The sequence below is a fragment of the Dasypus novemcinctus genome, chromosome 9 (genome assembly GCF_030445035.2).
Source record: "Dasypus novemcinctus isolate mDasNov1 chromosome 9, mDasNov1.1.hap2, whole genome shotgun sequence".
NCBI classification, from domain to species: Eukaryota; Metazoa; Chordata; class Mammalia; order Cingulata; family Dasypodidae; genus Dasypus; species Dasypus novemcinctus.
The window spans coordinates 68,199,374-68,227,030 of record NC_080681.1 but is presented as its reverse complement, the minus strand read 5'-3'; the positions used below and the strand labels follow the sequence as shown (position 1 = coordinate 68,227,030).

At 38.5% G+C, this 27,657-nt stretch overlaps 1 protein-coding gene across 11 annotated transcripts in view; it reads left to right on the top strand.

Moving 5' to 3' along the window:
* The window catches only part of PATJ (PATJ crumbs cell polarity complex component), a 435,722-nt gene that overhangs the window by 305,485 nt on the left and 102,580 nt on the right, over positions 1-27,657 (top strand). For all 11 annotated transcript variants that reach the window (XM_071217421.1, XM_071217419.1, XM_012519032.3 and 8 more), the window contains 2 exons: positions 190-281; positions 19,330-19,402. In XM_071217421.1, the coding sequence (XP_071073522.1) occupies positions 190-281; positions 19,330-19,402 (165 nt within the window). The remainder of the gene's footprint in view (positions 1-189; positions 282-19,329; positions 19,403-27,657) is intronic.

The following is a 27,657-nucleotide window of genomic DNA, read 5'->3' as shown; positions in this document are numbered from 1 at the left end:
AACCACAGGATCAGTAAAACTGACAGAAGAGGCATGTGTAGAGAGGTCACATCTGAGTCCAACTCCATCACACTCAGGAGCACAAATTCCAAAGTAGAGCCTACTGACAAGACATTCTAAATATATATTTTTTGGTGTAAAATATACATATTATATATTACTGGTGCATTTTATTTTTCTCCCAAACAGATAAACAATCAGATCCTGTATGGAAGAAGTCACCAAAATGCGTCTGCCATTATTAAGACTGCCCCATCAAAAGTCAAGCTGGTTTTCATCAGGTAAGGTAGATACAGCTGATTTGCTAAAATTACAAGGATCTCTTCTGGAGATGTTGTTATTATTTGTGTAATTATTCTGTTATTTGTGTTTGTCTTTGGTTTATCTAACAAAATCACTGTTCATTTAAAAATACATTTTCCTTTTCTCACTTTAAGTGTAGATTGTTTTGATTGAGATTCTCTTGTTGTTTTTTATGTATCAATGATAGAACTGGTCATTGAGGCTAATATTTGTATTTCAATTATAAAAATTTCTTCCCCTCCTGAATCTGATTATCCTTCATATAAATATAATAGACCCCTTTAGTGTTTCTTCTTCCTGTCACCATCATTTGATACTATTTACTGACTCACTTATGTCTTCACCAAAGCATACGCAGGAAAACAGAATCTAGGAAATTTATATGAGCTTCATATTAGGAGTACTAGCAAGAAATCCAGAGTAAAGGAGACATGAACTTTGTCATCTAAGATTGTGTTGTATATGTGGGACTCCACATTTACCCATACCTTGCCTGCTAGTTGATTGTGCCCTCTCATATAAGTGAATCTGAATTGGGCATCTTCACTATAGCCCTCATTGTCATGTCAGCAGTGGAATGAGGTTAATTTTTCCCCTTCATTTTCTATTATTTGCTGAAAGGACAGGTAAATCTGTATTATTTTTAGACAATGTAACCAAACCTGTCTGTTTACTATTGCTTTTTCTTTTCCCTCTGTATGTCAGTTTTATAAGCTGTAAAATGGGGATAATAAAGCACCTACATCATTAATTGTGATAGTTCAGTAAATTGAAAATGCCCAACATAGTGCCTAGCAAAGTTAAGGGCTTGAATGAATGTTAGTGGGTATTTTATTATGGTGATGACCTTTTTTTTTTCTTCTTCTCACTAGTCAGTTAGACCTTCTATCCATTTTCAGGGGGCTAAGTGGGGGGTGGGGGGCTGATAGGGGGTAGTTTTCTTCCCAGATATGGGTGCTAATGGAAATGATTTAAACATTCCTTCCTGTGACATCACTTGAGACTTACTGGGTGTTGCTGCTTTGCTCTTGAGGAAAATCCTACATTTGGTGCCCTCTTCTCCTACCCAATAGCATTTTCTGGCTTTCTAGTTATTTCCAGGGAGAAAAACCTCCCTCCTTTTTGTATCCTTTTGTGTGTTAAGATAACCCCTTCTAAATTACTCACCCTGAAGTCCTCCGTGTTAGACACTAATCTCTTTTTTCTGTCTGCTTGCCCCTTCTGTTATGAAATTAGAGTTAGAGGATGAAAACATGAACAGACATGAGGACAGGTCAGCTCCACAAGAGATTAAGGTGTGGTCTATTAAGGCAACTCCATACAGATATTGTGTTTAGGTTGAAAGCTTCTTATACAAATTAATAGCTGAAAGCACAGCAGTCAAGCTAGGCAGAAAAATGACACAAGTGAATATTGCATTTCATGCAAAATAATTAGGAGACACTATGATCCTGGGAAATGACCAGAAATTAAACCCTCAGAAAGATTACTGCAGTGACCTTGGAAAAGTGACATCTCAGCTCTGAGCCTTACTTTCTTCATCTGTAAAAGAAAGTGATGCTCCCTACCGCAGAGGGTTGTGTGAGGATTACATGAGGTTTCATGTGCCTGGCACATGCGTGCTCAGTGCCTGGCAGCTGCTGCTGCTGCAAGTGCTGTCATTACCACGACTCGTACCCCTTCAGCATCTTGGTGGCATGTATTACCTAAATTGGGTCATCCCATTTTAAAGAAAGCAGAAGATATCCAAAGGAAATCATTTAATGCAATTAAGTATTTGGGAAATAGAATCTCTCCTCCTCCAATAAAGGTTAAGTGATTTGAAATTATTTAGAATACAGAAAGAAAAAGCTGAGTAGCAATTTAATAATAGCAATAACCCCCCATTACTTTAGTTTCTGATGATTTCAATTTTGACTGTTCAGAAGAGAGCAGATTTAAGGAAAGAATTTGTTTAATTAATTAATGTTGTAAGCAAGATTGAGGATATTGCTAAATGCTCATTTGCTGGAAATGACTTTAAGCAATTTAGAAGTATCAATGCACATTCAAAATGTTAATCTAATTATAAACCTTTCTTACATGGTCATTAAATTATAGTGCCTCGCACACAGTGGGTATTCAGAACGTTCTGTTGAATATGCAGCTTCCACTAAGTAATTTGGGGTTATTTATTCTCCAGAGGTAACAATAATATTAAGTTAATTTAACTTATATTAAGATTTAAACACACACACACATATAATTTTACAAAATTCCTCATACTTAAGTCCCTCTTCCTTGAATTAGAAATGTTTTCTACATCTTTTTTTTTTTTTTTAATTTTTCTCCCCTTGCCTGCCCCCCAGTTGTCTGCTCTCTGTGTCCATTCTCTGTGTGTTCTTCTGTGACCGCTTCCATCCTTATCAGTGGCATCAGGAATCCTTGTTGTTGCGTCATCTTGTTGTGTTGCTCTCCGTGTGTGTGGCACCATTCCTGGGCAGGCTGCACTTTGTTTTCATGCTGGGCTGCTCTCCTTACAGGGCACACTCCTTGTGTGTGGGGCTCCCCTATGTGGGGGACACCTCTGTGTGGCACGGCACTCCTTGCACACATCAGCACTGTGCATGGGCCAGCTCCACACAGGTCAAGGAGGCCCAGAGTTTGACCCACAGACCTCCCATGTGGTAGGCAGACGCCCTAACCACTGGGCCAAGTCCGCTTCCCACTACATCTTCTTTTATAGAAGGAAAAAAATATGTAGCCATGATTCCGACCAATCTACTTCCATATCCACTTTTGGACTATCCTGCTGATAGTCTTTGTTTGATTCAAAAGTTGTATGTCAGGTCATTTGTATGCCAAAAATTTGTTAATTAATTTTTGCTTCTGTTGCCGTAAGAGAAAGAACTATTTTTATTCATCTCACTTGGAACTCTTACCTAAAGATACAGAATCTTTTCAAAGCATAGCTGAACTCTGATGCTTGTGATTAAAAGAAGCTCTGGATTCTCCCTGCCTGGACTTGAAACCCAGCTCTATAGTATGTGAGCTTGGTCAGTTTCCTGGTCTCTCACGTGGGGATGATGTACCTATCTCATAAGCTGTCTAACATATTTATGCATATTAATTGCCTGGCAATGCAGCTCAACAATGTTGATGATTATGATGAAGGCTATAATGGTGGGAAAAAGTGAAGGGAGAGAGGAAGCCAAATGTTAAAGAAAAGGGAAAAAAAAAATCAGGAAGAAGGTAAGAGGAGGAAAAAGAAGAATCACTCCCTGATATATATACTTTGTCTCATTCCATAATTTAGAATATTTTTATAAATGAAGCATAGTCACAGTTAACAGTGCTTTAATTAACTTCATATTGGTTAAGCATTGGAAGAGATATCTGTGAGATATTATGTAAAACCATTTTCAAAAATGTTAGAGTAAGAGAGATGGACACAGCTGCCTAAAACATTTCTTTGAATTCCGTTAATAGTTTTTTTTTCCCATGATAATCTGATACTCTAACAAGGAGTATAACTGTTAATTAACTTAATTGTTTAATTAAGTAAGGTGTAAAGAGAAATCTAATTAACATGAATTAATCCCCATGTCGACAAAATACATGGTAATAGATTTTAATGACATAGTATCAAATAGTGTCAGAATTTGAGGTATGTAAACAAGCAAAAAAAAAAAAAACATTTTATTGCTCATCATTTCTGTATATTACCAATAGGGATATTATGGAAAATTTGTGCCCATTCATGCTTGACGACTGGTACAGTTTAGATATTATCCAATATTTCATTCTCTCCCATCCCAACTGATTGACTATTTCATTATTCATTCAGGTACATCTTATAACCTCTGTCATGTGTATTCGCTCTTCCAGACTATTGTTACAAGAACCTTAATTCTGGCATTAAATGATCAAATCCTGAAGCAATTAAAAATTGGCTTGTTATCAAGTTTCAAGAATTTAGCAGTTGAATCATCTCAGTATAGCAGTTGCAATTATACTTTTCTTTAAACTCAGCATCATTTGTACTGTTACAATGTTACTATAAAAATAGTTCTTTAGATTGTATTTCATTATAGTTAGTGTTTCTTTTTGGCATTATTTTCTTCCTTAATGGAAATTTAGATTCTCTGTGCCTTTCCATTGTACAGACATTTTTGGCTTTTATACTTCAGCAACTCTTTTTCAAATTTGTTGACAATTGGGATGAAAATGGGAAGTGGCCACAAGCTTTGGCAGTATGATTAGCAGTAATCACAGAAAGCTATAAAAATATGCAGCAGGCAACATTTTAATTAACTAGGGACTTTAGTCTATAATGATATACATTGTGTGATCAAGTCCTTGTCATATTGTTTATCACCTATATGTATTCATATACTAATTGATCTGTAATTCACAAGGGGATTGTGAGTCAGTGCAAATTATCAAGCTGCTATTATGTATATGTGACATACATAATCTCTTTTATCCTTTTTCTTGTCACATCATTAGATTTTGGGCAATCCTGTAAATTTTGCCCTAAACATGTGGAGTTTGATGTACTAAATTATTCAACTCAGATTATCCAGATGTGTGTTACAATCTGGGTTCTTGCTGTATGCCACATATTCAATTCTATTGGGTTTTCCTGTTCAGCATTATCCACTTTACACAAGCATACTGATCTGAGTACAGGAGGAGAGCTCTATGATGAAGAATGAATTGTTGTATTTGTCAGTGCAGGGATCCAAGGAGATTAATGATCGTGCCTGCAGGTCTTGTCATACTTTCCCCCACCATCGAAAATTAAATGTCATGTATCACAACTCACTTTCCATTACTTAATTACATGTGGAAAATGTGTACTATGTAAAAACTCCTGGGGCTAAAGGAGGCCAAATGAAACTAAAATACTTGAGAAGATTTAGTGCTGGCTGTCAAGCCCTACTGAATAAAAGTGGGCTTACCATGGAATCCACTTTCCTGAATTGACTGAACACATATGCCTGTTTTCATAATTAAAAATATAATGTGGCCCATTATCCTCTGGTCATGTCACTGAAAGCTAATATTGACTTGAAATTAACATGAATTTCAGGGTCTTCTCTAGAAGAAAAACCAATTTAGTGCCTGTGTTATTAATCCCTATTATGCTCTTAATTCTTTGGATCCTGTTTTGATTATTCGGGAGGAAAAAAAAGATTGTGGGCACAAGTGTGGTTTTTACTTTCATAAAGAACATTCGTTCATTTATTCAACAAGTGTTTACTGAGTGCCTATTTTGTACTGGTGCTGTAGAGTCAGTAATGCAAAGAACACTATCTCTGCCCTAATGGAGCACAGGAAGACAATGTAAGTGCTATGATGCTGCAGGAACATGGAGGAGACACAGCTAACTGAATCTTTGGGGCCTGTGAGAAGTTGCCACAAAGAAAGAGCTACTTAAGCTGAGACCTGAAGAGTAAGTAAGTCATAGTTTGTACAGAAACCTGAAGGTTCCAGTATTAGATGTTAAACCCACTATACCTAACCATTTACTCAAAAAACAAAACAAAAACAAAACCAGGCCTCCTGTAAGAAATTACCGTTAGATAGTAGAGCTGTATACACTACACATTTTGAATTCTGTATGGAAGCATCTTTCCAACTTTCACAGACTCTTAAAGAATGCAATGAGCTTTTTCAAATGTCCATGCATATACATGTATATATGACAAGATATTTTGAGGAAGAGGCCTGCCATTAGCACTGAACTCTATTAGGAGCCACAGGGAGGAGGGGAAAAGTATCACTCTCCTACTATTTATCTTTTTAGTGGAACCATATGGTAGACCCATGTGAGTTCTGAAATGCTGACTCTTGCTCAATTCCAGTATGTGTTTCCTGTACTATCCATTTTAAATAACCATGTTAATTATTTATTATTAATTTCGTGTTTGTAAGCAGAAGCATTTTAATTCAAGAACAAGATGTGCTTTTAGTGTTTTGTGTTTTGATCTTGAGTTAAAGACATTAGATATTATGCATCCAAATAAAAAGCATTCTTTGCTCTGAGATACCATGGTAACCTTGGGAAGTTGCACATTTAATCCAATTGTGATTCCACTGGTCACATATTTCTTGAATCATCTTAAAAGCCTGTTGCTTATTCTTTTCAATATCCACAATAGTAGTAAATTTTCCTCTTTCGAGGGTGATTTTTGATAGTCTGAAGTGGCAAAAGCTTTATAGGATCATTCATGAAGTTACACGAATTTAGTGAATTAGGTGAGTGTTGCTACCAAACAACAAGCCCATCTTTTTTGATGACTTATAAAATAGCTCCGAGAATTAATTACATTATTTCATGAACAGAATTGTTCATTTTTCCTTTGCTACTCCAATTCCTCAAGATAGTATCAGCCTATAAGACTTTGGGAATTGTGACTATATTTGTGTCACCTCTTTGGATGGTGATCTGGTGGTCAGAAGCAGAGAGGATGTCACCACCCCCTAATCCTCAAGACTGAGGAATGAACAAACATAGCTGGGGAATGTAACCATGGACTAAGGTAGAATTATTGTTATTCTAGTAATAGAAGAACTTGTGTCATTGATATAAAGACAGTGGTCACCAGAGGTTCTGAGGGGAGGGAGAGGGAAGAATAGGTGAAACGAGGGGCATTTGGGGACATTGGAATTGTTCTGCATGATATTGCAGTGACTGATACAGGCCATTATGCATTTTGTCAAAACCTATAAAATTGGGCGGTACAAAGTGTAAACTATAATTATAAACTATAGACCATAGTTAGTAGCAATGCTTCAATATGTGTTCATCAATTGTAAAAAATGTACCACACTAATGAAAGTTGTTGTTCATGGAGGAAAGTTGGGGAGGGAGTGGGGTATATGGGATACCCCTACATATTTGATATAACATTTACATAATCTAAAGCTCCTTTAAAAATAAAGGAAATAATAATAATAAAACATCAAATCCAGATACCTGGCTTCCTCTGTGGAAGCTGAAGGAGCCAATACTTTCTTTTCCTGCTGAGGTATGGCCAGTGGTTAGTCATAAGATCTAAGCAAGGGCAATATGACATCTAATACTTACAATAGGAAGCATGTAATTCAAGTGATTTTATATGAATGTTGTTTATTCATCAAGCCTAAGTGCTTGATCAGACCTTCCTGTTATGAGATCATTCTGCTTCCTGTTTCCTTGTCTTCTAGAGGTCTGTTCCAAGTCTGGCCTGTTAGCCTTTTTGTCAGTTTTGTGAGATCCCACTGTCTCTCCAATAAATTCCCTTTTGCCTAAGCTAGCCTGAAATCATTTCTATTGCTTGCTACCAAAGAATTCTAATGAATGGAAGGGGTGATAAAATGTAGAGCTAGCTGGACAAATCATCAGCAACCAGAATGCAATAGTTGGTTCCCTCTGTGTATTTTCTTATCACAGATAGACTTTTAGCTTTGATTCTGAAAATTTTTTAGCCTTCAAACTTTTTTAGCAGAGGGCAAGACCTGTCTGAACAAGTCTTTACTATGGATCTCTTGTGTGACACATTTCCATTGTCAAACCATTCACTAGCACTTGAAATGAGATTACCAAGATTATCTCCAAGGGATCAGGCAGGATTTATCTCTGATTTATCTCTAGAGGTAGAGTCACCTTTCCCAGCACATGGCCTTTTGGTTAATGCTAGATATCTGAGCAGCCAGGAATAAGAGGGGCATGGCTAAAAGTAGGCAGCTAACAGTATCTATCTGCTACACTATTTTTTTAGAAAGAATCTCTGTTAAAACCTACAAGGTTAAGTCATGCATCCCATCTGGTCCTAAGGTCCCCTTATCAACCCCTGCCTACCTCCTCCTATCAAATATTTTACAAGCCATATTTTCTTCTGTACAACTGGCAACAGTTATATTAGAATTTGCCCAGGGGCTACATTTGTAAAAGTTGGTCTGGATGCTGAGTTACTCCCAGCAACCCTCATTAGTGATTGACATAATTTGGAAATGCCAAGTAAATAGAGTTCATAATTCTACCATCACTGGAGTTTTTAAATTCAGATTCAGCATATTCATCTATTTTGGATGTTTCTTCCAGTTATGAATTGGGAACTATTCAATCTGTGCATACAGTTAGAAATATCTGAAGAAAGGAATTTTGCTCTAACTGAGATATCATGGTTTGCTTTGTTGTATATGTTACTCTTCTGTCATACTTACATGGAGCTTTCCTGGCTGCATATTGATTCAGTGTCATGTTCCAATTAATATGGCAAATATAGAGTTTATTTCTCTGTCCTCAAGTGTCTCACATCATTCTATTTAGTGCAGTCAGAAAATAACATGCACGGCCTGTTTAACTGTGTTTATGTGTTCCTCATTTATTCAACTTTTCTTGTTTTTATGCACCTTAACTATGTTCTGGGCACTAAATTGAAGTTGTTCTCATTTTAGAACAGGTTTCAAAAAAATTAAATCAACCCACTCAGCAACACAGGCTGAATTTAGATACATAAATTCTGCTTTTTTATGTAATTCTCTTTTGTTGGCATAAAATAAGATCCTATGGGTTTTATGAAAATGAATTTTCAAGTGGCAGAAACAGAACAGTCCTGAAGACAATAATGATTTTAAGTGACATTCTGTAATTAATATACGCAAAATATATTAGAAGAGGTAGAAATGCTCCTTGGATATATCTCAGGCCTTGATAAATGAGAAGTTATATCATTCCAAACACACATATGCACACACACACATACTCATGCCCATTAAATCAAATATCTGAATAAATTAAAAGACACTGAAGACTTAGTTCCTGGAAATTTAAGCATCTGAGACTCACCATCATAAAACCATAAGATGTTACATGTTAACTATTGTTATTGTGCTTTAGAGCTATGATACTTACATTAACTCACAATTCTGTTAGAAGATATTATCCCAAATTTATAAATTTGGAAACCAAGACTTTAAAATACTATTTGGTATATTGGATTAAGGCTCACCCTCATTCAGTTTGCGCACATCTTCAAAGGTCCTTTTAACAAATGGGTTCACACCCACAGGAGCAGCACTTGGGCCCTGAGCATGCTTTTTGGGGGCAGGGGGACATAATTCAGTCATCAACAGCCTCTGTGTAAAATGAAGTAAATAATTGAAACTACCACATAGAGTTGTTATAAAGGTTAAATGAGTTAATAATTGATAAAGCACTTAGGACAAGAGCAAATGGCAAACACTCAGATGTACTCATGTTGACCATGTTTTCCAAATCAGAAACTTTGTTGTATAATTATTTTTTCTTGCTGTGTAACAAACATATGTACAGTGTTGGCTGTGGATTTTTCATGTATACCCTGTATCATGTTAAGGAATTTTCCTTCTATTCCTATCTTTCAAAGGGTTTTTATCAAGAAAAGATGCTGAAATTCATCAAATGCCTTTTCTGTATCAATTGAGATGATCATGTATGTGGTTTTTCTCCTTTGTTTTGTTTATGTGGTGTGTTACATTAATTGATTTTCTTGTGTGAACCACCCTTGTATACCAGGAATAAAACCCACTTGATTGTGGTATATAAGTCTTTTAATATGCTGTTGGATTCAATTTATAAGTATTTTGTTGAGAATTTTTAGATTTCTATTCACTAGAGAGATTGGTCTATAATTTCCTATTCTGTAGTGTCCTTATTTAGTTTTAGTATTATGGTGATATTAGCTTCATAAAATGAGTTGGATAATTTCCCTCTTCAGTTATTTGGAAGAGTTTAAGCAAGATTGGTATTAATTCTTCTCTAAATGTTTGATAGAATTCACCTGTGAAGCCATCTGGTGCTGGACTTTTTTTTGTTGGGAGTTTTTTTTTTTTTTAATATCAGTTTCATTGAAACGTATTCAAAAACCAAACAATCCATCTAGAACAAGAAAACAAGAATAAACTCAAAATGGATCAAAGTCCTAAACATAAAAACCAGGATATAAAACTCCTAGAATGTAATATAGGAAAACATCTTTAAGATGTTCAAAGCATGAACAGTGAAAGAAAAAATAGATAACTGGGACCTCCTCAAAATTAAACACTTTTGGGGAAGCAAATGTGGCTCAACTGATAGAGAGTCCGCCTACCATATAGGAGGTCCTGAGTTCAAACCGAGGGCCTTCTGGCCCATGTGGTGAGCTGGCCCACGTGCAGTGATGCCGTACACAAGGAGTGTCCCCTACATAGGGGAGCCACACACACAAGGAGTGCACCCTGCAAGGAGAGCCACTCTGTGTGTAAAAAGCACAATCCACCCAGGAGTGGCACCACACACAGAGAGCTGACGCAGCAAGATGATGCAACAAAAAGAAACACAGATTCCTGGTGCTGCCGAGAAGGCAGGCGGACACAGAAGAACACACAGTGAATGGACACAAGAGAGCAGACAAGGCGGGGGGGGGGGGGGGACAGGGAGGAAGGGAAGAGATAAATAAAAATAAATCTAAAAAAAAATACTTTTGCACCTCAAAAAACTTTGTCAAGAGGGTGAAAAGGCAGCCTACTCAATGGGAGAAAATTTGGAAATCACATACCTGACAAAGGTTTAATATCTAAGATATATAAAAAGATCCTACAACTCAATAATAAAAAAGTCAAATGACCCAATTGAAAAATGGGCAAAAGACTTGAATTAGACATTTTTCCAAAGAGGAAATACAAGTGGTGAAAAAAACACATGGAAAGATGGTCAATATCACTGGCTATTAATGAAATTCAAATCAAAACTACAATGAGGTATCATTTCACACCTATTTGCCCCGGCCCGCAGGACGGCAATGAGGGCTCGAAACCTGCCAAGAAAGAATGGTGGGACAAGAGGCACGAAGAATGACAGCAAGACAGGGTTCTGATCAAGCTGCAACTTTATTAAAGGGCGCAAAGTACATATACTCTCGGGTGGGGGAGGAGCGGGGAGTGAGGTAGTAGAGGCTAAGGATTGGTTGTTGCTGTCGCCGGGGTGGGAGGCAGACCTTAGTTTCGCGCCTTGCGCTGCGCACTATCTTATCAGCCTGGGCAGTGGCGGGAAGACGGAGAACAGAGGAGCAGGGAGGGAGAAGAACAAGAAAGTGGGCTCTGCTCTGGTGGCCATGTTGCCGGCATTGCTGAACTCAGTGTATACTCGTATTGACCGCTCCCAACACCTATTGGAATGGCCACTATTTAAAAAAAAAAAAAAAAAACAGAAAACTGCAAGTGTTAGGGTTTGGAGAAAGAGGAATGCTTAGTCACTGTTGGTAGGAATGTAGAATAGTACAGCCACTATGGAGACTGGCAGTTTCTAAGGAAGTTAAATATAGTTCTGCCATGTGATCTGGCAATACCACTACTAGATATATACCTAGGAGAACTGAGAGGAGTGACACAAACAGACTTCTGCACACCGAAGTTCATAGCAGCATTATTGTTGCCAAAAGCTGGAAACAACCCAGGTGTCCATCAACTAACAAACAGATAAACTGTGGTGTATACACACAATAGTGTACTATTCAGCTGTAAGAAGAAATGAAGTCCTGAAGCATATGACAGTGTGGACGAACCTGGAGGACATTATGTGGAGTGAAGCAAGCCAGACACAAAAGGACAAATACTGTATGATTTCACTAAGAGGAACTAAATATACTGAGCAAACTTATGGAGTTAATAGTTAGAATATAGGTCACCAGAAGATAGAATGAGGACAGACAATGGAAAGCTGAGGTTGAATCTGTGCAGAATTGGCAAAAAGATTGTTCGTAAATGTTTGTAAATGGGTAAACACCCTGTTGGTGTTTATAATTAGAAGCTCTAATAGTTAAGTATGATAGTGATTGAAAGGGAAAGTCTAAAGTCACATATGTGACCAGAAGCAAAACTAAAAAGTGAAACATGGGACTGTATAGTGTAGTGAAACCTCTTGTGGTTAATAGTTCATATATAAGAAGGTTTTTCTCTGGACAGATGTAGGTTAATGTTATGAGTAGTTACTAATAGGGTGATATTTGGGTAAAAATACAACGAAAACAAGCTATGTACTGTAGGTATAGCAATATACTAATCTTCTTCCATCAGTGATTAAAAAAAGTCAGTGTGCTAAGTGAAAGAAACAACACAAAGTACTAAATATTGTTGGACTCCATCTGTAAAAAATGTAAATATAAATAAGTTTAGAGATGGATTAGCAGTTATGGATGGCAGAGAAAGGATAGAGGGACTGGGAGGTGACTACTAAGTGTAGGGGGTTTTTCTTTTTGGAATAATGAAAATCCTCTAATATTGATTGTAGTGATGAATGCACAACTCTGATTATACCAAATGCTATTGATTATACACTTTAGATGGATTGTATAATTCATGAATATGTTGCAATAAAATTGATATAAAAAGAGAACATGAGACATTATTTTTATAATACAGTCTCTGATTAATTTTAGCTGGCTAGAGTTTAATTGTTTGAAACATGACACTAAAGCTCTCATTTTATTTTTAATATATACCTTTGTTTATTTAACAAATATTTATACAATGTATTCTAAAATGAGTAAAACATGATTACTGTCTTTGAGGATATTAGCAATTAATGAGAAATACAATTAAATAAAGCAACAATTAAATACAATAGCAGAATGACTAAGGGCTGTCAGTTTAGTTCCAAACTCTAGCTGTGGATAAGAGCGAAAAATGATATTAGGAAAACTCTCAAACCAGTTTCTTGTTTGTAGAGTATATTTATGACAACCACACATTCTGGATCCAGATTTCAATTCTGTTTTGTTGTTAAAATATACTCATATTGGTAAAAATAATATAATGCAATCTGTGTTAGACAGACTTCCAAGATGATTTAAAGATTCCTTGGGAAGCGGACTTGACCCAATGGATAGGGCATCCACCTACCACATGGGAGGTCTGTGGTTCATACCCCCGGCCTCCTTAACCTGTGTGGAGCTGGCCCATGCACAGAGCTGATGTGCGCAAGGAGTGCTGTGCCACACAGGCGTGTCCCCCACGTAGGGGAGCCCCACGCACAAGGAGTGTACCCCGTAAGGAGAGCCGCCCAGCGTGAAAGAAAGTGCAGCCTGCCCAGGAATGGCACTGCACACAGAGAGAGCTGACACAACAAGATGATGCAACGCAACAAAAAAAAAGAAACACAGATTCCTGGTGCCGCTGATAAGGATAGAAGCGGTCACAGAAGAACACACAGTGAGTGGACACAGAGAGCAGACAGTGGGGGGGAAGGGGGGGAAAAGGGGAGAGAAATAAAAATAAATCTTTAAATAAAATAAATAAATACATAAAATAAAGATTCCTGTCTCCTGGTTCACACATTTAGTATAATCTCCAGGACTGTTTTTTCATTTCTGTGATTAGATTATGTTATAAAAGTACAACTGACTTTTAAGATAAAGGGTGGTTGTTAATGTGGGCTAGACCCAATCACATGAGCTCTTTAAATTTGGGCCCAGAGGTCAGAGTCAGAAAGTCAGAGATTAGAAGCATTGCTCTTGGTTTCAAGATGGAGGGGTCTACATGGCAAGGAATGCGGGTGGCCTCTAGGCACTTAGAGTCAGGAAGGAAATGGGGACTTTCGTCCTAGAATTCCAGGGAAATGAATTCTGCACATAACCAGAATAAGCCTGGAAGTGAAATTTTTCCCAGGGTTTCCAGGCTGAGGTCCAACAACGTGATTTCAACTTTTGATATCCTGAGCAGAGAACCAGTCATGCTGTGCTAGATTTTGAGCCACTAAATGGGTATTGTTTTGTTTTGTTTTTTAATTTATTTCTCTCCCCTTACCCCCCCCCCCAGTTGTCTGCTCTCTGTGTCCATTCGCTGTGTGTTCTTCTGTGACCACTTCTATCCTTAACAGTGGCACCGGGAATCTGTGTTTCTTTTTGTTGCGTCATCTTGTGTCAGTTCTCTGTGTGTGCAGCGCCATTCCTGGGCAGGCTGCACTTTCTTTGGTGCTGGGCGGCTTTCCTTACGGGACACACTCCTTGCACATGGGGCTCCCCTACACGGGGGACACCCCTGCATGGCAAGGCGCTCCCTTGCACGCATCAACACTGTGCATGGGCCAGCTCCACACGGGTCAAGGAGGCCTGGGGTTTGAACCACGGACCTCCCATGTGGTAGACGGATGCCCTAACCACTGGGCCAAGTCCGCTTCCCTGGGTATTGTTTTGAGCCATCAAGATGTACATATGTGCTGGACAGGTACCCCAGGAAAAGTCCAGTAAATGCAGGAAATACTAATAGCAGACTGACTACAGGCATACACCTTTGCAACACATTGTCATCAACTTGTTGATGCAGCTTGGGTGATAGTGGTGATAATTCTTCTTTTGTATTTTTTTTTCCTCCTTTGTTAAGATCACTTTCATTCAACAAACATTTATTGTACTCTTTATTTCAGGTCCCCTGCTGCATGCTGGGGATATAAAGAAAAATAAGATTCCTCCATGTCCTTAAAAAAGGTGAAAACAGCACAAATAATTTAAATAGAGCATGGCAAGTCCAGCGTTAAGGACACGCACACACAGGACAGTGTACCCTGGAAAACTTTCTCTCTCTTATCTGTGGTAGCACACCATCAACTTTCTCCCAGGTGCTCTTTAAAATAATTATCAAAACAACAACAAACAATTACTATTCCTGATTATATCTTGTATGGGGCACCAGGGTGTAAGAAATTTACATTGGGGTAATTATAAAGAAAACAAATTTCATTCATTTTTTTGCTTTCTCATCCTTATAGGTGATGCAAGAATCATAGGATATGAGGGACCAGAGGGTCCCCAGAAGTCATTCAGGCTAACTGCTTGTTTGAAGTATAGATGCCTTCTCTCCTTTTGTTTCCTTCTTCCTACTTTAAAATTGCCACCATGTCAGCTCTCTGCTGGCTTGATGCTAAGGTGTATGAACACTTACTACTTAGTGGATTATAAAGGATTGTGAATGGTAGCTTCTTAGAGCAGATTTCTTCTCTCCATTGAGAGTAATTATAAGTTTGCCTGTATGTGAGTTTTTAAAATAACCTTAAAGGCCAATTAAAATCATACTAATTTTGGAGAAATTAGAAAGTGATAGCTTGGCCCCTTTGAGCTAACTTGGTCCATTTAATAATGATCTCTCAATAAGAATTTATGTGCAGCTATTTTTTTTAATGCTGGTAACCTTTGAAAGAGATATGAAAACCCATCTGCTTAATTACTGCCAACTACTCCTCCCTGTGAGTTCCAAATCTGGCTCAGACATATTCTGTTGGCTTTCAGCTCTAAGCTAGAGCTGAGCTCTATTGTGTTATTTGATGGGGGACTGAATGAGAAAAGGAATTACCACTGGGAAAATGCTATTATTTACCCAGGAGTAACTGATTACTTTTTCTACATCTAAGCTAACTGCTGAGGAATGGATTGTACTCCCTAAAATACAATAGCAATCTCTTACCATAATAGTGCATGCTCAGAGAATCTATAATCCTGTCAGAAAAAAACACATATATTCTTCATGGTCTATGTCACTTTGTAGTTTTAGTTTTTCTCCTAGTTGCTTTTGTTTGGTCTGTGTACTAGATAATGCAAGAGTCTGAGAAGGTTAGAGCAAAAGAAAAAAAAAAGATGCCTAAAATTTATTTCTGAAAAGATATTAGTCTGTCTACCTTTTATGCTCTGCTTTATTCCACAAAGAATTTTTATAGCTTAGAATTGATATAGTTCAGCCTACTTATTTAAGAGATAGGAAACTGAGATTATAAGAAGCAGTTTCTCTAAAGTCCCACAGCTTTGAGCAGTGGCAAAGCTAGAACTGAAAGGCCTATTTTTCTGTCCCTTTTTTTAAGTAAGTGATCATTACATTTCTCCACATTCATTCATCTTTTTCAATAACTTTGTTAAGTGCAAACTATTTGCCAGGCACTGTGTTTGCCCTGAATTTATGAGAGAGAGTATGAAGGAAATGAGTTCCTATCCTTGAAGTGCTTACAGTCTAGAGCAAAAAACTTGAAGTAAATGTTCATACAACCAAGTAGGTAAATTATGAAATAAACAAATCAATCATAACAATCATTGATAGGGCACTGTAAGCATATAATGGACGACCTGGAAGGAAAACTTGTTTCAAGAAATGACATTTATGGTAAACTCTGAAGAAGGAATGGGAGTAGAGAAGACCCTGAGGTGGATGGAAGTTAGCTCACTGAGAAATGGGGGAAAAGCCAGTTTTGCTGGACCCTAGAGCATGGTGTGCAAGGGAAATAGGGCACAAAGGGGAGGCTGGGGACGAGGCCAGGGCCCGATTGTGGCCTTGTGGCCTCGTTAACAATTTTGGACTTGATGCTAGGTGCAAAAAGAACTCATGAAAATAAGAAAAACAATAAATAAATAAATAAAGAACTCAGGAGAATTTTAAACAGAGGATCAAAATACGATCAGATTTATATGTTAAGACCATAACTCTGCCAGGTGAAAAATGGACTAGAGAGAGGAGGTAGAGTGGAAGTGGAAAGACCACATGGGATGCTTTACATTAACTCAGGTGAGAAATACTGGCTTGCACTAGAATAGGATGGAAAGAAGTAGAAAGATTCAAGATAGGCTTTGAAGGTAGAATCAATAAGATATATACAGTTGAGAAATGAGAGATTTTAAGAAGGACTCCCAAGTTCCTAGTTGAAACCTGGGTGGATCGTGTTGACACTTACTCAGGTGGAAGGGATTGGCTATGGAACCATTTGGTAATTGATTGGGATAAAAAGCTCTATTTTATTTGAGATGCTTGTAAGACACCTAGTGGAGATAGGAAATAGGAGTTGGATATACAGCTCCTAAGTGCAGAAAAAGATCTGAGCTAAATATATAAATTTGGAAGACATCAATATAATCCTTGAACTATAAGGGAATAATTCACTAATTTAAGGTTATTGGGCGCATGCTAGAGAAACAGGATGGGTGGTGTGGCAGTTTGAGATTATTTATGAATTCTAAAAAGAGAAAGATGTTTGTAAACTAACCTATTCCTCTGGATGTGATACCTTTTGTTTTAAATTCAAAGGATTTAAGCATACTTGATAAAATCAATTTAGGGTTTCTGATTTGACCACGTCAGTAGGGCATGACTCAGGTTGATGCCCTACCCCCTAGATGGGCCAATATAAATGGACACTCCCTCAAGAAGACACACAGAGCGAGAGCTCCACAGGCATGAGAAAAGGAAAGAACTTTGCCGTGTAACAGAAAGAAGGCTCAAACAGCCAAGACCCCTGGAAGAGAGAGGAGCCATTCCCCTGATAGCTTGCAACTGGTGTGGGATGCCCTGGGATATGAGCACTAATCCAGAGAGAGAGCCCCAGAAGCCCCGGGGGGGGGGGGGTATGTGGGGGGGGGGGTGAAGAGACCAGGCCGATTATAGTGTCCGTCTTCCTTCAACATGTGGCAACTGACTTTGGTGAGGGAGCAACCTTGAGTGGGACTCTTTAGGACCTTGTAACTAAGCTTTTACCCCAAATAAATACCCTTTATAAAAGCTAACAGATTCTTGGTACTTTACATCAGCATCCCTTTGGCAAACTAATACAGGGAGATATAAATTGAATAAAGAGGCAGCGGACTTGGCCCAGTGGTTAGGGTGTCCGTCTGCCACATGGGAGGTCTGCGGTTCAAACCCCGGGCCTCCTTGACCCGTGTGGAGCTGGCCCATGCGCAGTGCTGATACACGCAAGGAGTGCCTTGCCACGCAGGGGTGCCCCCCCACATAGGGGAACCCCATGCGCAAGGAGTGCACCCCATAGGAGAGCTGCCCAGTGCAAAAGAAAGTTCAGCCTGCCCAGGAATGGCGCTGTACACACAGAGAACTGACACAACAAGGCGACACAACAAAAAGAAACACAGATTCCTGTGCCGCTGACAACAACAGAAGCGGACAAAGAAGATGCAGCAAATAGACACAAAGAACAAACAACCGGGATGGGAGGGGAGGGGAGAGAAATAAATCTTTTTTTTAATTAATTAATTAATTAAAGAAAGACATTTCAGGTAAAGGCATGACTTGATTAAAGCACCAAAGCAGGAATGATACAAACCAATGGAATCATTATCCAGTGTGTGAAAAGTCAAATAAAATGGAGCTGGATTTTGAGTGCCCTCCAATGTCAGATAGTACCTATTCTGTATACACTGGTCATATGGTGACAGATCTGTAAACTGTCTTAGATCTTTGCATTTCAGCAAGAAGCATTTTATTAGCTTCCTTGGCTTATAGTGAGAAATGCAAAGTCAGACACTTCACATAAATCTTGTTCTTGCATCATGGATGAATATCAAAGGATAGCGATTATCTCCCATAAAACCACTGCCTACCAATTGCCGGAAACATGGTAGAAACAGGCCCAAATAATCAGAACTGGTATTTTAGGAGTTGTTGTTTGCCTGTCACCAGTGATCGGGTTTCAGCCCCTACCTACTCTACTCTAATTTGGATGATGAAGAGTAGAGTTAGCGTAACCAACAAAGCAGTGTTTGCCTGGTTCTCTGCTCTCCCCATCCATCACTCCTACTCAGTGTCCACCCATGCAGGCTTCACAGTATACATCCCATCATCCTTCATTTGGCAGAACAAAGGTAGAAGCCTAGTAAGGAGGCTGAGAGCCTTTCCATTTCAAAGAACAAAACACTCTAGACATTAATGGGCCTAGAGGTTACATGTACCCCCTTGAAAAATTTATACTCCACAGTGTTGAAAGTGTTGATGCCTTTCCAAAATTATCCTCTGCAGCACCTGACTTAGTAAGCAGGATTTGGCTAACTATTAGCGTCATCATTCTTTGTCAACAGTAATTGTATCTTAGTATCCCTTGAGTAATACGTCTCTTTTTGTTCCTAATAGCTTTGTATGCTTGGAACCATTATATATATATATTTTCTTTCATGGTGCTATGTGTGCATTTTCAGCTGACAACTAATGAAGTGATTATAATTTGAACCAGGAAGTTAGCATTTCATGTGTACTAATTCTGCCTATTTTAACATTTCACAGAAATGAAGACGCAGTCAATCAGATGGCTGTTACTCCCTTCCTCTTACCTTCAAGTTCCCCATCTTCTATCGAGGTGAGGTGGCTTCTAATTAGCTCTTACTAAATTAGATAGATTTGTCATGATCATTTTCCCAAAACCCAGTAGTTTGTGCTATCAGTATTTGGTTTTACAGCCTCATAGAATTTATTGACTAAGGAATTTCAGTGACTAGAGGGTATTTGAAGTATGATTATAAAGTAATGTAAAATAAGATTAAACAACTATATTAGAACTTAACCATAGGAGTAGTACCTTCAAAATTCTTTAAGGTTTCTCTAAATATATAATTTTATAGTTGGTATTTCAGAATTTATTAAAAAATTATTGCTTTTCTTAATTTTTTATTAGATTAATTGTAGATTTAACAGAAAAATCATGCAGAGTGTACATAGTTTCCATATACCTTCCCCTCCACACACACACGTAATTTTCCCTATTATTAACATACTGCATTAGTGTGTACCTTTGTTACCAATAATGAAACATTAGTTACATTCTATGTTAGAATTCTCTTTGTGTTCTACAGTTCTATTCTGGTAAATAAGTGCTCAATAAATGTGAACTATTTTATTTATTCAAATATTTACTTAATATATTCAATATTTAAGTAAATTATATGATATTATCTCTAGGTTTCATTATTTAAATTGTGCTAACTACAAAAATGGTTCTAATCGATCAGCCACCTATCAGAAAAAAAATAAGCTTTACTTAAGCCTTAATCATAGCAGAATCAGTAATAAGTCAGAAAAACAATTTGATGCCATTCAAAATAACTTCATTGTATTTTGAAAATTTCTGACTAATTTTATTTTTAAATAAAGCAGACTATTAATATATGTAAAGTATAAATAATGTGTCTTATCACAATATTTAGAACAAATTTTAGTGTACCATTATTTGCATTTCATTTTCAAAAATAATTGCCACAGCAAGCATTTAAATTTATAAACAAATAATAAATGCTTCCTTCTAAACGGATATCCTGTGTGATGTTTCTCTTGTACCATCACAATAGAATTATATTCTAAAGAGGGCTTTTTATTTCCTTCTCTGGACTGTTGACCTCTGGTAACTACCACCAGATGATGAGTGATAGCTCTCCTGTGGGCAGTTGAAGAAGTACACGTGGATGCTCCTGGCCACTTCTCCATCCCTCTCCATTTGCCTGTGTGTTCCCCCCTTCCATTAAACCCTGCCTGTGCCCTCAGCTGTTTCCTTATGAGTGCTAAGTCATGACTCATATCTGGCATATTGGTAAAGAGAGCTAACTCATTTAAATCACAACCAAATAGATGAAATGTGGCCATATCATTATTAAATTAAACCTGATAATAATTCAGCATAATTGACTAGCACTTTTATTATATAATATATATAATTATATATATTTTTATATATTATATAGTAATAGTCTCTCATTCGTTCCTTTATTCAGCAAACATTTACTGAGCTCTTGTTATGTGTCAGGCACTGTTGTAGGTACCAGTGATACGGCAAAGAATAAAATTGCTTCATGCACTTATGTGCTCCTAGAATGAATAAGAGTGCTAACAGAACATTGAAGAAGTCTGGAGGCATGGATTCTTGTTTTAGCTCTACTAACTACCTGTTGGGCAAATGACATTAGTGATGGCACATGACCTCTCAAAGTCTGTCTTTTCCTATAGAGCCAGGCTAATAGTCTCCTCTGCTTGTGTCAACAGGTAGTTAGAAGGATCAAGTACTAAATGTAGAGAAAAGTACTTTATAATCCATGCAGCTGTATAGACTTATAAGAGATTATTAGCATTTCTACTGCCATACCCTTAGTAATTATAATATTGTTGGGGCAGTTGTACAGCACAGGGCTTAAAAACATCAGCTTGGGGGAAGCGGTGGTGGCTCAAATGACTGGGCTTCCATCTACCATATGGGAGGCCCTGGGTTTGCCTCCTGGGGCCTCCTTGTGAGGGCAAACTGGCCCATGCCCGCGGAGAGCTGACGGCCCGTGCCCATGGAGAGCTGGCGCAGCAAGATGAAGCATCAAAGGGGAGACAAGCAGACACAGAAGAACACACAGCAAATGGACACAGAGAGCAGACAGCAAGCAAGCTGCAAAGGCAGGGTGGGAGAGTGATGGAATAAATAAAAAAGAAACAAAAAACAAAAAATATCAGCTTGGAAGCTGGGCCAGTTTGAGGCCTGATCTTTGTTCTGTCATTTACTAGCAGAATGAATTTCAGCCAGATAAACTCTATACACATTCATTTCCTTATGTTTAAAATGGGCTTGATTATAGTAATTAATTCTGTGGATTTGTTGGAAGGAATAAATTAAATAATGCTTATCAAATGCTTAGCACTCTTCCTGGCACATAGTAGAACTCATTTTAGTTGTGATTATATTTATACTATAGTAACCTTCTAGCCAAACTCCCAGCCTCCAGTATTTGCCATTTTTCAGGTTACATACAACACAGGATTTTTTTTTCTTACAATTTTTACTATATTTGTCCTCTCAAAAATATTCAGTATCTCCCTTTTGAGCATCAATCTGAGTCTTCATTTCTCAGGTTGGAATTAAGACTTTGTATTTACCTTCACAATCAAACTTCTTTTCTCATGAATGCATAATAAAGTGTTGGATACTTCATATGTATCTGTTGATTTTCCCTCACGTATCTTGGTCTCCCACACCCTCATGTCTTTGCTCCTATTGTTTCTTTACCTGGTCTACTTTCCCAGTTCCTCTTTATTAATTCACAACCACCAGTTCTTTGAAGGATTACTTTCTGGAAGCTCCTTCTAGAAGTTTTCTGTGGCTTAAAATGAATAAAATAATATGCACAGACTATGAGCACAGTGCCTGGAATATATTAATAAGAAGTGCTCAAATGTGAGACACTTTTATCAACTTCATCCCATATTGTTCCTTTCAATAACTTTTACTCCTGTCATAGTTACATATTCATGGTTCTTTTTTTTTTAAGATTTATTTTATTTATTTCAACCCCTTCATTGTTTGTGCTTGTTGTCTGCTCGTTGTGTGTTCATCTTTTTTTTTTCCTTTTAAGAGGGCACTGGGAACTGAGCCCGGGACCTCCTATGTGATAGATGGGTACCCAATGCTTGAGCCACATCAGTTTCCCACAATTCATTTTTTAAAGTAAAAATTCAGGTGGCGGGCTTGGCCCAGTGGTTAGGGCGTCCGTCTACCACATGGGAGGTCTGCGGTTCAAACTCCGGGCCTCCTTGGTCTGTGTGGAGCTGGCCCATGTGCAGTGCTGATGCGCTCAAGGAGTGCCGTGCCACGCAGGGGTGTCCCCCGCATAGGGGAGCCCAATACACAAGGAGTGCACCCCGTAAGGAGAGATGCCCAGCACGAAAGAAAGTGCAGCCTGCCCAGGAATGGCGCTGCACACACGGAGAGCTGAAACAACAAGATGACGCAACAAAAAGAAACACAGATTCCCGTGCCGCTGACAACAACAGAGCGGACAAAGAAGACCCAGCAAATAGACACAGAGAACAGATAACCGGGGGGGGGGGGGGGGGGAAGGGGAGAGAAATATATACATCTTTTTAAAAAATAAAGTAAAAATTCTTTTTTGTCCCTTGTATAATGTCACCTGGGCCTTATGGAAAAAGAGGGACCTGTTTCTAAACGGATTTTACAACTAGGGGTCTATGATTTATATTTCCTTTATTATCTTGATATTTTAAAAATGTAGAACTATAAGCACCACGCTAAATTGTATGCTTCTGGAGGGCCACACAGTCTCCATCCTCAAAGAATTTGTAATCTTACAGAGAAATTAAGACATCTATTCTAAAATACATGGTGCCCTAAGAGATAAGTAAAGCCTTAGAAGTTCAGAGAATATTATTCCCCGGTAGGGGAATCATAGAAGTATCATTACAGCTGTCATTAAGTAGATAGGATTTTAAAATATGCACATGGCTAAAATAAGGGTATAGGAAAAGCACATGCAAAAACACAGATTGGAGACATCTCAAGGTATGAGATGAAAAGAGGAGTACAGAGATATATGAAAGGGGGTAATAGAAGATGAAATTTGAAAAATAAATTTAAGTCAGATGAGAGAGACTTGAAATTAAATCTCCAAAGGTTTTTATGTTGTAGAAACTTAGTGTTGCTGAAGCCTTATTGAACAACGAAAATAGTCTGATCAGGGCTATACTTTAGACAAATGAGTCTGTCTATTAGCAAGATGTCTTAAAGAGGGAAACCCAATTAGGAAATGTTTTCAGAAGAGGTAATGAGGATTCAAGTGCTTGGGTTGCAAGATGTTTATTCCATTCCTTGACAAGTCAGGCTGAATCTTTTAGAATGTTTTTATAGAAGCAAAAACCTTTGTTTCTTCCTTTTTTCCTCAGAAGTTGTGCTTTTTTGAATATTAAGTGAGCTGGAGCAGGCCTTATAAAGAGTAGAAAGGTTGATTACCCAGGGAATTCCATTAACATAATTTCCATTTTTTCTTTAATTGTTCACAGCCTTTCTGGAATTCTGCATAGCCTAGTAAATATGCTTATGATTAGGGGTACAAGAAAGAAATTTGGTTTGTCTCATAATAGAAAATATGGCTTTGCAGAAAGAAATATGTGTGAATTTAGACTGGCAATGAGACTAATAAATCACTTTGTGTGGTTTTTCGAAGAGAGTTTTGGATTTAGGAAATATGGGATGATAAGATTTAAACCAACATAACTTTTTTTAGAAGAAACTAAATTGTATCAGTGGAATATAGTTGTTTTAATTTACTTTGATTACTAAAATCTTAAATCAGTTCAAAGGAAAACAGTTATATATACTAATATAGTCTTTTGTCATTGCTGAACATTTACCTGATCAGAAATGTTTTGCTAATCCACAACAAAGTCCTTAATTAATTTAGCATTTATTGAGAGCCTGCTTTCACATAAAACATAATCTTTGCTCTCAAGGCTCTCACTGTCTCATGGGGAGGGAGAGCAGGTGCAGGCAGAACCAAGAACACAGGTAGTGAGTATGAAAAAAAAGATAGTTTAAAAATAAAGTAAAAGTTTTATATAGGTAAGTTTGGAGAAACCCAGGAGAGGGCGTGACTAACTTCCTGAAGGTTTAGAAAAGGCTTCTCAGTGGGGATTAAACAGCATTTCTTACCAGTCTTTTTTTGTAAGGGCTGTGTTAAATATGCAATCACAAGCCTTGCTTTTGCTTTCCTTCATCTGCAAAACATAATTCACAGTGCAGTCTACCAACTGTGGTCTTCATGGGAATAGGCCATTCTCCTTGAACAGCCTTGGCTGAGCAGGCAGCCTTGGACAGGTGGTTTGAAGAGCAACAAGAGAGGAAGGGACACCCAGCCACCCGGATTAACTAAATCATCCTGGGTGTCAGTGAGCCACCATCCGTTAGCCAGATGGTCTTCAAACCACCGTGATACAATCGTGCCTTGGAAATCATGCTTGCTGACCTATATTTTTCCCTTCTCGTCTCTGATTGGTTGCTGTTGTCTAAGCTCCTGGTGAGTGGGGATATTTTGAAGGCTCCTTACCACATGAGCCATTCTGTTCTCAACATTGAATCCACATTGTTCTTGGCTATCCTCATTTAAGCATGAACACTCTTTTATAAATTTTACCTCTGCTAGGAATGTAAATGCTTTATTGCTAACCTCTTTTTTTTTTTAAAGATTTATTTATTTATTTAATCCCACCCCCCACCCCCGTCGGTTGTCTGTTCTCTGTGTCTATTTGCTGCATCTTTTTTTTTGTCCGCTTCTGTTGTCATGGCAAGGTAAGTGTGGGCGGCGCCATTCTTGGGCAGGCTGCACTTTCTTTCGCGCTGGGCGGCTCTCCTTACGGGGTGCACTCCTTGCGCGTGGGGCTCCCCTACGCGGGGGACACCCCTGCGTGGCAGGCACTCCTTGCGCGCATCAGCACTGCGCATGGGCCAGCTCCACACGGGTCAAGGAGGCCCGGGGTTTGAACCGCGGACCTCCCATGTGGTAGACAGATGCCCTAACCACTGGGCCAAGTCCGTTTCCCGCTAACCCCTTTTAATTCCTATTTTCTTTTTACCTAACTCTTCTCCCCATCTAGCTTTTGGGCTTAAACTCTCCTGTAAGGAGCCAGCTCAGACTAAACCAGACAATAACTAAACCAGACAACTCAGACAATAACTAAATACAAAAGAAAAGCTATAAAGGGGAAGGAGCATGGTACAATTAAAAAGAGCCTGGACTCGGGAGTGAGTCAGACCTAGAGTGAACCTAAGAATTCTTCAGAAGAAAAGAATGAATGAGCACAGATAGGGGACTGAGGTTTCCTTCATAGTCTCACTTTCAGAGTCAATGTTAGGAGAGCGGATATAGCTCAAGTGGTTGAGTGCCTGCTTCCTATGTCAAGGTCCCCAGTTAGATCAAGGTCCCGAGTTAAATCTGCTAAAAACAACAACAACAAAAAACCCAGCTCTCATTGGGGAGTTAAGTGTGGCTTAGTGGTTGGACGCCTGCTTCCCAGGTACAAGGTCCTATGTTCAGTCACCTACATCTCCTTTTAAAAAGGGAGAGTTGGGTGAGTAGAGGATGTGGCTGCCATTCGGTTCCCAGTGCCTCCTAAAGAAAACAAACAAACAGCCCGCAGACAACAAGCAAAAACAGCAGACAATGAGAGAGAGAAAAAAAGAGAGACACTGTTAAATGCCATAAAAGGTTCAACTAAAACTATAAGTGAAGTTAGAAGGAGTGATACCTCCCAGCTAAAACAGAACGGATCTGTGGAGTAAGGGGTGTTGAGACATGGCAAATTATAAATTTTGTTTCATCTGTACCACTAATTTCAAAGTGTGGGATGTGAATGCAGATGTAGAAGGTATTTTTTGTTTGTATTCAAATCCTTTTTTTTTTTTTATTTCTCTCCCCTTCCCCACCCTCCCCCCTAGTTGTCTGCTCTCTGTGTCCATTCACTGTGTGCTCTTCTGTGTCTGCTTGTATTCTTGTCAGTGGCACCAGAAATCTGTGTTTCCTTTTGTTACATTATCTTGCTGCATCAGCTCTCTGTGTGTGCGGCACCATTCCTGGGCAGGCTGCACTTTTTTCACACTTGGCGGCTCTCCTTACAGGGTGCACTCCTTGCACATGGGGCTCCCCTATGCGGGGGACACCCCTGCATGGCACGGCACTCCTTGGGCGCATCAGCACTGCGCGTGGGCCAGCTCCACACGGGTCAGGAGGCCCAGGGTTTGAACCTTGGACCTCTCACTTGGTAGGCAGATGCCCTATCCCTGGTCTGCATTGTCCATGTTTTCTTGAATTTTCCAAGTTGAAGCATCACTGAAACATCCTTTTTTCCCCATTTTAGTTTTCATTTAACAAAAAACAAGAAAATCTCATCTTCCATATTTCCATTTCTGAGAAATGCAAAAATAAAATTCCTCTCATTTTATTAACAAGATTAACAGGACACTTTCTTTCCCTGCCCCCCCCTCCACCGCCAAAAGACTATGTATAATTAATGCATAATTAAATGAATGACCTCAGCTGACCATGGCCTGATGTTACTTGGGGTGAAGGAGGTGGTCATTTGCCTGGTTCCTAGAGGGGCTACCTGCCAGTTTGTTCTAAAATCCAATTTATTAAAGTTGTAAACATTGATGGCTAGAAAGTGCCAGTTGGATACCATAGCGTTTCCATTGCTCCCTATAGCTTACAGAATGAGACACATGAAGTAATTTGGATATTTTAAAGGCTTTCTGTGATTTAAGTTCTGATTTTTAAAAGGGTAATTCATTTCTTCTGAATTTTCCTATCTCTAGAATTTACCCACTCTATAAAATACTAAAAATCTGTTTTCAAGGTTCATTTCTTGACTTGACTATCTTTATTTTATACGGTAACTTACTGATTACCCAAAATTCCCGAAAAGCAGGATGTTCTACCTAATGAAATTTTCTAGATAATAAATACTAAAACTTTTTCTTTAATCCATAGTTTAATGACAATTCTTTTTTGAAGATTGTGCATCTTGCCTTTCATAACATAACATCAACACTCACTATTGCAAAGAACCAGAAAGGGATGAGCCCGTGATGTATTTAGGGCTAAAACACAGTTACCAAGAATACTGCCTTTGGTATCAGTCTCACCTGGCTTTGAATTCTGAGTCCTTCTTTTACTGATAAATTCTTAGGAAGTGATTCAATATCTATCATTTTTCTCATCTATGATTTGGGATCACAGTGTTACAAACCCATATAGGGTTTTTTGAGAATCCCATGAGATAGTGCATGGATTAAATACTGCC